General features: G+C 50.6%; 1 protein-coding gene across 1 annotated transcript; it reads right to left on the reverse strand.

Moving 5' to 3' along the window:
* Positions 1–3371: 3371 nt before the first annotated feature.
* On the reverse strand, positions 3372–7246 carry APLNR (apelin receptor). The gene has a single exon (XM_003909866.5). It carries the CDS (start codon positions 6777–6779, stop codon positions 5637–5639), a length of 1143 nt encoding a protein of 380 aa, XP_003909915.1. The 5' UTR covers positions 6780–7246; the 3' UTR covers positions 3372–5636.
* Between the last annotated feature and the right edge of the window lie 2247 nt (positions 7247–9493).

Genomic DNA, 9493 nt, shown 5'->3' on the forward strand with positions numbered 1-9493 from the left:
AGACACTGGAAAAAAAAAAAAAAAAACAAGATTCAGTGAATAAATAAATGAGCACTGCACTGATACTCCAACACTCTAACTAGAAATGGAAACTTCTAGAGTGAGCTCAGCATCTGAGAACCTCCTTTCTTGTGCATTTGATTTCAAGCTCCCTGGGTCACATCTTTGTGTCTGTCTCCAACGTTGTGCATGGAGACTTTATAAGCATTTGCGCAATGACTGAGAAGAGCTGGACCTGCCAGATCAGGCCCTGCAAGTGTTGAATTCCTTGGAATGCAGACAGGGTGTCTGTTGAGATGGTAGGAAGGTGTGTCACATCTAAAGCTTATTGCGCTGGGGATCATCCCGGCTTCTGAAGTTGGGGAGGATCTTCCCACGGAATCCATCTGCCCCTTTTTAACAAACTCAGAGTGAAAGGGCCTGGGCCTCCCAGCCCCTGGTTAGGAGATCCTGGCAGATAACTTAGAGGAAGATAGCTCAAACCCAGGAAGGGAAGAAACTGGAAGTGACAAAAAAAAAAAAAAAAGAAAAGAAAAGAAAGCCCTGCACACTCCCCAATCAATTGTCTAGAGACCTGCATTCCTGGATTTTAGTCCCAGCCCCCAGTATTCTCGGCATCCACGCCATGAGAACTGGGCAAGATTTTCTCTGTGCCTCTAACTGGCCAACCTCCCAGAGTTGGGGTGGGGGTGAGTAAAAACAAGGATGAGTGTTCTTTCCGGTTCCTCACAGGGGCTGTGTTCTCCGTGGACAATTCCTCTGCCCAGAACATTTTCTCCACTAACTGCTCACACTCCACGCTTCAGAGCAGGCTCCAGGCAGGCACCGTGGCTGTAAAGTCTCCCCTGACACCCTGCCTGATTCATTCCATTGTCCCCATGACAGGCCCTCGAACACTTCACACATTCCCTTAGAACTCAACATCCTGGGCTGTAATCGCCCATTTCACTGTCTGCCTCCACCAGCCCACTGCGAGCCCGCTGGAGGCCGCTCACCGTTTGGTCCTGCGTCCAGCATAGTGCTTGGCACGTACGTGATAAATAAGGACTTGCGGAACAAACACATGAATGAATGGGTGAATAAATGAAGGCATGTGTGAATTAGTAAGTGAATTACTAAGTGCTTTACTAACCAGTGAATTAGTAAGTGCTGTCACAGCCAAGGGAAGGCTAAAACCGTATCATGTTTTGGATAGCTTACCTCAGATTTCCCAGGAGACTTGCTGAGGTTTTTTACAGCATCTGTAAAAATAATAATAATAGTAGCTCCAATAGCCTGTTGTTACCGTTGTAAATTCCCAAAGGGTTTTCCCAGGTGTGTTTCAGAAGAGGAAGAGCAGGCACTGATTCCCTGCCCTCAGTCTCCCTCCCTGCCTCCCCGTTTCTTCTTCCCACCTATGTCCTCACCTCTCTGTCTCTCTCTGTCTCTATTTCTCTCTCCTCATTCTTCCTCTCTTTCACGGTCTCTGTCTCTGTCTTTGTCTGTGTTTTTCTCTCCCCATTGTCCCTGTCTCTCTCCTCTCTCTCTTTCACTCTCTCCACCTGTTTCTCTCTCTTCCCTCTCTCTCAATCTCCCTCTCTCCTTTCTCTTCTCTCCCCTTTCCTCTTTCTGTCTCTTTTTCTTTCACTGTTTCTGCCTCTTTCTCCTTCCTCTTTCTGCCTCTCCCTTCTCCTTCTCTCCCTCCGTCTCTGTCTCTTACACTATCTTTGCTTCTGTTTGTCTCTCCTCTCTCCCTCCCTCCGCCTCTATCTCTATCTCTTTCACTATCTCTGCCTATGTTTCTCTCTCTTCTCAATCTCTCTCTTTCTCTGTGTCTCTCCTCTCTCTCCCTCCCTTGTCTCTATCTTTCTCTTTCACTGTCTACCTGATTCACTCTCTCTTCCCTCTCCCTCTCTTTTCTCTCTCCCGATTCCTCTATCCCTGCTTCTATATCTCTCTCTTTCACTATCTCTGCCTCTGTTTCTCTCTCCCCACACTTTGTTTCTCTCTCTCTCTCTCCCCTTGTCTCTATCTTTCTCTTCATTATCTCGCCTCTCTCTCTTCTTTCTCCCTCTCCCTTCTCCTCCCCCACCCATCTGTCTTTTGGGTACTCTCCATCATTTCCCTCCCCATCCCCATTCGCTTTCCACTGTGTGCCATGCATCTCACAGAGAAGATTTCACTTTCCCAGACACCTGGTGCTGCCTCATTTGTACTTTGGGAGAAACATCCCCTTACCATGGTCGAGAATGTGGACTTTGGGCTTGGGAGCCAGACAGATTCAGCTGGTTCCAAGCCCCGTTCTTCCACCTACTAGTCTGTGACCTTGGTCAAGAGGTCTAACTAACCTCTCCGAGCCTCAGCTTCGTTATGAGCAAAATGAGGTGAAAATGCCCCCTCTCAAAGGACGGCTGCAAGGATTAAATGAGATGATGCTTGGGAAATGCTTAGCACAGTGGCAAAACTCCATAAATGCGAGCTCTCTTGTTACTATCAGTTCTACTATGGTGATTTTTTTCTTGCATTGTCTGCAAACATTATTAATACCCAGGAGATCATTGTTGAAGACGACAAACACCTCCGGACTGAATAGCCCCACCACCACGCCAATCCCAGGATCATTGCAGCCCCTTCCTCCCTCCCCCAAATAGATGACCACCAAAGCCCAGTTGGCTCTGGTTCTGACCCTCTGGTCTTCTATGCCCACTTTAATTTGGGCAGAATCTATCTGGATAGAGATTCCCTAAGCCTGGCTGTCCCAAAAAATTATCTGAAGAGTTTTTAGTAATTGTAAATATCTGGGGTGAGTCAAGGAGAGTCTCACTCCATAGGTCTGGGGTGACACCCAGGAATTGGGTATTTTCAAAAGCATCCAGAGCAATTCTGATTGGAGAACAGGGATTCAAGCTTCTGGTCTAAACTCAGCGGCTACTCAAGTGATACTAAGTGAGTCAATCAATAGGAGATTGTAAATGAATAAAGGCATAAATGAGTAGATGGATGGGTGCATGGATGGATGGATGGGTGGATGGATGGATGGATGGATAGATAGAGAGATGAATAATAGGTCTACCTCCATGGCAAGAAATGCTAGTATTTTTCCCCAGACCTATGCTCTGGCCTCCAAAATGTGCGTCCTTTTGTTCTGTGGCTTTTCTGAGCACAACACTGAGCTGCTACCCTGTTCCTTTTCTTCCTTTTCTTCTCTGCACCTAAATCCCATCCTTTCCCTTTCCTGGTGCCTATTTCCTCCATCCTCTCTCCCTCCTCACTTCACCCCCTCCTTTTAGCTCCCACTTCTCTTGACGGCTTCCCCCTCACCAGGCTGAAACATTTGCAAGCTGGAGGTTATCCCAAGACACTTTCATGAGAAGAGGCTTTGGACACAGCAGTTGCACAAACAGTTTTATTTGATGAACCACAGTGACTAACAGGGTCAGAAGACAGCGCAGACATTCTGAAGAAGGCACTGGGGGAGGTCAGGGGTTATCACAGCAGCCAGCCTCCTCTGCTTCTGTCCCAGATCACAGATGAGTCCCAGGCAGGAAGTCTCTGCAGGTCACCCACGGGGGCCTCAGAGGGACAACTTCTTCCCTTCTAGAAGCCTCTTCCAGTGTTCACTGGATGCTCTGAGGGCAGCTCTGGGCAGAGGAGGTGACTCTGTGGAAGATGCTGTCTTAAGATGGGGAGACTAGGCTGTAAGGAGCCCTTCCCCTCTCCTCCTCACTCTGCCCCCAGAGCCGGCGCCATTCCAGGGAGGGTCAAGATGTCCATTCATATCAAGCTGGGCTTTTCTTATCTCCATCGCTCATGTCTTGTCTTTCACTTTTACAGTCCTCCAAGAACAAAACCCGGAATAGACACTCCCCGCCTCTAGCTCACAAAGGCCCCACTATTAATCTCATCCTCACGGTCTCTCTGGCAGTGTAGACATCATGCCATCTGCCCCATCACAGTCTCTATTCCCAGATCCCCAATCCAGTAGAAGCCAAGAGGTCCAATCCTGAAGGTAGGAAGAGAAAAAAACCCACCCAGTGCCTTTTGGCCCATGGCAAGCAGACCTCCTTAGGAAGAGGACCACTGACCCTGGAACAAGAAAGGATGATGAGGGCAATGCTCATAAATTTGAAGCCAGGTGGGGAGGCACCAGAAAGGGGCCAAGGGAAGCTCTCAACCAGCCTCTTACTTCCTTCATGGAGCCCAAGAAGGAGCGGGAACCCAGCTCAGTAGGACACCCCCAAGCCTTGGCGCCAGCTGCTTTGGGGAGGAACCTCCCTACAGGAAGCCTGGTGCAAACATTAACTTCTCTCCTAAAGCACGGACCAGCCGTTGGAGCCCCCAAATCCAGTAGGGGGATGGACTCATTTTTATTCTACATTCTTCATTGCCTCAGTGTGTCCCTGCCCCCCACCACCCCCTGCCAAGGGTAATGTGTGAACAGCAGAGATGCAGTGGAGTGGGGGGTGGGGGGAGGTTCATCCAAATGATCCAGGCACGCTGCTGTTCATGCCAGGCTTGTCCATATAGACATGTAAGTACAACACACAGAGGCGAGGCAGGCATCTCCATCCCAAACAACATGACTCTTGGCACCAAGTAGTACTAGTGCCCAAGAAAGAAATCAGTGTGATGGGGTAAGATGGGGAGACGAGGAAAACCTTCAGCTCACAGTTCTGCAGGAAGTCAGAGACAGAAGGACTTGGGGAGCGAGCCAAGCAGTGTCTGGACTAAATGCAGACACCCCTCCATCCTCTCTCTCTAGTTTCCCTTCCCAACTCCCCACTCACATAATGAAACCAAGGAGTACATCCATTCATCAGCCCTGCTGCCTTCCAATTCCCATAGAAAATAGAGGAAGGATGAAAGGGTCTGCGGACAATTTGGAGAAAGCATATCTAGTCAGTGATGTGGTGCCATGGGGGAACTGCAGGAATCACCCTAGCCCAAGTGCCCAAAATGACAAGGAAGTGATCCAATTTTAGGGCAAGCTCTGGAGCTCCCATATCTAAGGGCTGGAGTGCTAATTACCTGCTGACACACAGCCCACCACCACCCAGCCCATTCCCTGCCTCACACTCAGAAAACAGGATAGAGAGCTTACACAGGGTCAGTCTCTGCAAGCTTTGGGATCCTTAACCCTTAGTAGCCCTTCAGAACAAGAAAGTAGACAGGGGAGAAGGAGGGATGGACGGAGAGGGGATGAGCTATAGGAGGGGATTGGTGCCAGAAGGCAGGGATGAGGAACAACAGCTGCAGAGAGTGTTGGGGGGAAAAACTACAAGGAAAGGAGAGAGAAAAGACGGTTGCAGATCTAAGAAAGCAGCGGAGGGAAACAAGCTTTTATTGAGTCCAGACTGAGGCTTCAACATTTTAAGATCAATATGACCTTCCCCCATTTCATACCAATGGAGAAACTGAGGCTGAGTGAGATTAAATGGCTTGTGCAAGGTCAGGTCCGTAGTGCCCAGTCTCTTTCCCCTAAACCACAAACCTCTGAGAAGGAATAAAGCAGTAGAGGAGGACAGGGCGGGGCAGGAGTCAGGGGGCAGTTAAAGGATGTGCATAGGAGAAGGAGTAGCCACACTACCTGATTTTCAGAAAGCAAGGGCAAAGGCTGGGGAGGGCCGAGGGCACCAGGCTTCTCTCCGCTCCCGGCCCTAGTCAACCACAAGGGTCTCCTGGCTGTAGGGGATGGATTTCTCGTGCATCTGTTCTCCACCCTTGCCCATGTTGGGGCCAGGCCCCTGGCTGTGCCCCGAAGAGTAGCTGGCTGACTTCTCCCCACTGCTGCTGTGGGAGGTGCCCGCACATCTGCTCTGGCCACAGCAGAGCATGGAGGTGCAGGCCTGGCGGAAGCGGGGATCGAAGAAGGCATAGAGGAAAGGGTTGAGGCAGCTGTTGACGTAGCTGATGCAGGTGCAGTAGGGGAAGACGTTCATGAGGAAGAGGTCAAAGTCACAGGGCCAGTGCAGCAGGCTGCCCAGCATGTACAGCGTCTTCACCAGGTGGTAGGGCATCCAGCACAGGGCAAAGGTCACCACCAGCACCACGATGATGCTGAGCAGCCGGCGCCGCTTCCGCAGGCCCTCGATGCGCTCCTTGCGGAAGTGGCCAGCGATAGTTTGGGCGATGAAGAAGTAACAGGTCAGCATGATGGTGAAGGGCACCACGAAGCCCACGGTGGTGGACGAGACCCCCAGGCCCACCTCCCAGGCCCAATCCGAGCTCACAGTGGCCACCATGGAGTAGTCCATGTAGCACTGCACCTTGGTGGTGTTCTCCAGGTCCCCGGTGGTGCGGAACACCATGACGGGCATGGCCAGGAGGGCAGCCAGCACCCACAGGACCGCCGTGGCCACGGCCCCGCTGACTCGCAGCCTCAGCCGAGCGTTGGCCACTGGCCTCACGATGGCCAGGTAGCGGTCGAAGCTGAGGCCGGTGAGGCAGAAGACACTGGCGTACATGTTGACAAAGATGAGGTAGCTGCTGAGCTTGCAGGAGAAGGTCCCAAAGGGCCAGTCATAGTCCCGGTACGTGTAGGTAGCCCACAGGGGCAGCGTCACCACAAAGGTCAGGTCAGCCACTGCCAGGCTAGCGATGAAGATATCAGCTGAGCGCCTCTTCTCCCGGCTGCTCCGAAACACGGTCCAGAGCACCAGACCGTTGCCCGTGGTGCCCAGGAGGAAGACCAACATGTAGATGGCAGGGATGAGGGCCCCGGAAGATTTCCAGTCTGTGTACTCACACTCAGACTGGTTGTCTGCCCCATAGTAGTTGTCAAAATCACCACCTTCCTCCATGCTGGGGAGTGGAGAGAAGACGGGCAGGGGGTCCCAGGGACACCAGTTCCGTGGCTCTGTCACCCACTCTGCAAGCAGCCTGAATTTCTGGCTTGAGCCTCAGAGGGTAAGAAGGGCTGAAGATGGCCAAAGTCCTTCCCAGCACTCAGGAGGAGCTGCCTCTGGGTTCTGCAGACCCTGGAGGAAGCCTGTCTCCTGCAGAATTTCCTCCACCCTCTCCTGCCTTGCCCCCGTCTCAGTTAAGACACTTCCTTGCACCCTCCTGCGTCCCTGTCTCCTCCTTGACTCGTCACTCCCTCCTCCCACCTCCAGACCAGCCCCTCTCTTGTGAGTCAAAATCTTTAAGTGACAGCCCACTTTTTTTTTTTTTTTTTTTGTCACTGAGCAAGTGGACCAAATTGACCCCTACTGTGCTGGGCTGAACATTATCTGTGGTTTTGCAAGTCTGCTCTCCTGGCCCCGCCTCCCCCTTCTGGTTGCCACCCACCTTCACCCCAGCCTCCATCCCTCCACTTTCCTCTGGCCACCACTTCCTGCCTGCCCTTCAGGGCACTCCCTCCTCAGTGCTCTCCGCCCTCCTGTTCTCACCCCCTCCCATCCAATCTAAATGGGACACATTATGCAGATTGCAATCCAGCCTGAGCTGGAGCCAGGGCTGGTAGGGAGCAAAGAGGGTGTAAGATTTCGCAGGATCGTCAGGGCATCTGGCAGGCCCTCCTGGCAGGCAGGTCTGGCCCCCTGGCTCCCTTCCTGCACCCCCAGCCCCCACCCAGACCAGGTGTCACAGGAGGGTCTTCTCCTACTTTGCCTCTGGCTTCATCTTTCGCTACCCCTTGGCTTTGACCCTCCCTTGAGAACTTCTGTGGTTTCTAGAGAAATCCCCCTACACTAGTGTAGACTGCAGTTTGCAGTTTGCAGATGGCACAGGATGCTTTTGAAGGTTGAAGGTAGTCACAGGATGGAAGAAATCCAGGAAAAAATTATCTCTAAACAAGTCATTAAATCTGTAGGAAACAAAGGCCCAACAAGGTCAATGTTTTGCCCAAGGAAATAAAGTGAATTCTGCTACAGTTGATTGTTTGCTTTTCTTCTTCTCCAAGCACGAACATAACACAGTACCTGGCATGTCGTAGGTGAAAGGCTGTTTGTTTGCTTGTTTGTTTGTTTGTTTGTTTGTTTGTTTGTTGAGACAGAGTTTTACTCTTGTTGCCCAGGCTGGAGTGCAATGCTGCAATCTCGGCTCACTGCAACCTCCGCCTCCCGGGTTCAAGCGATTCTCCCGCCTCGGCCTCGCCAGTAGCTGGGATTACAGGCTAATTTTTTTTGTTTTTTTAGTAGAAACAGGGTTTCACCATATTGGCCAGGCTAGTCTCAAACTCCTGACCTCAGATGACCCACCCACCTCGGCCTCCCAAAGTGCTGGAATTACAGGCATGAGCCACCTTGCCCTGCCGGCCTGGTGAATGGCTGATGAGTGAGTAAGTGGATGGATGACGTAACGTGTGAGGGAAAAGGGGAATCCATAGGTGGAAGAAGGAGTGTATGAATTACTACGTGGCGAGAACTTGGATACATTTCAGTTCTCAGGTTTTTACTATCCTCCGTGGACCAAGAGGTTTGTATAAGACCACAGGGGGTCAGGAAGTTGAGCTAGAGGAGGGGGGTCTCTAGAAAGAGACGCAGTCACTGGAGGATGCTGTGGGGAAAGTTCTGTAGAAGCTCACTTTGCCCCATCTCATCACCTCTCCAGGACCTCTAGGAAGGAAGGAAGGAAGGAAGATGCACGACGTAACATTTTTTAAAAATACGCACCCTTTCCACCACCTAAAGTTGGGTAATAGTGAGATGGAACAAAAGCAGGAGCTGAGCCTTAACCACATCCAAGGCAAAAGACTTACAAAAGCTGGAATTGGCCAGGCAAGGTGGCTCATGCCTATAATCCCAGCACTTTGGGAGGCCAAGGCAGGAAGATCGCTGGAGCCCAGGAGTTCAAGACTAGCGTGAACAACATAGCCAAGACCCTGTCTCACGATATATATTTTTCTTAAGTTACTACGAAAGCTAGAGTCCATTGTCTGAAGGGAAAGTGGATCAGAAAATCATCTGCAGAGATCAGGGAACTCAAACTCAAATACCTGCAAAAAAAAAAAAAAAACAGGCCAAGAGTGCAGTTTGAGACAATAGAGAATGGTAAAGACTGTGGCAAACTGGAGGGTGCCCATTCCATCACAGGGAGGCCTCTTCAGCTCTAGTCTCTGGTTGCCATGCAGAAAGCTGGACCCCAGCATGACTGTGTCTTAGGATTTTTCCAAGACATTTTCAAATGACGGATTTTTGTAAGAAATGTTCATACTTGTAAATTTTGGAAATCAATGATCATTTCCAAAAAAAGCACAGACCATGGTAAGTAAAACATGTTTTTGGCCCCCGAGTTTGTGTTCTTTATACAGGAGCTTGCCAAGAATAGAAGGCAGCAGAAGAACTGAGAGGATGGGCCAGGAGGAGGAGACATAAAATGCAAAGATTGAAAAAGCCTTAGAGTGCAGTGGGGAGATAGAGGAGAGAAGGCTGCAGAGAGAGATTAGAAAGATCCCGTGACCTTCACCTAAATGCAATGTGAAGTGATGAATATCTTGGTGTTTCTCATGAGGACTACATGTTACTCACTCACTGTGTCCCAGGCATTCTTCTAAACATTGTATACATTCTACATA

This window comes from Papio anubis, chromosome 12 (assembly GCF_008728515.1).
Source record: "Papio anubis isolate 15944 chromosome 12, Panubis1.0, whole genome shotgun sequence".
NCBI lineage: Eukaryota > Metazoa > Chordata > Mammalia > Primates > Cercopithecidae > Papio > Papio anubis.

Excerpts from the sequence above, each read along its gene's own strand:
- APLNR (XM_003909866.5), bottom strand. The coding sequence starts at position 6,779 with ATGGAGGAAGGTGGTGATTTTGACAACTACTATGGGGCAGACAACCAG.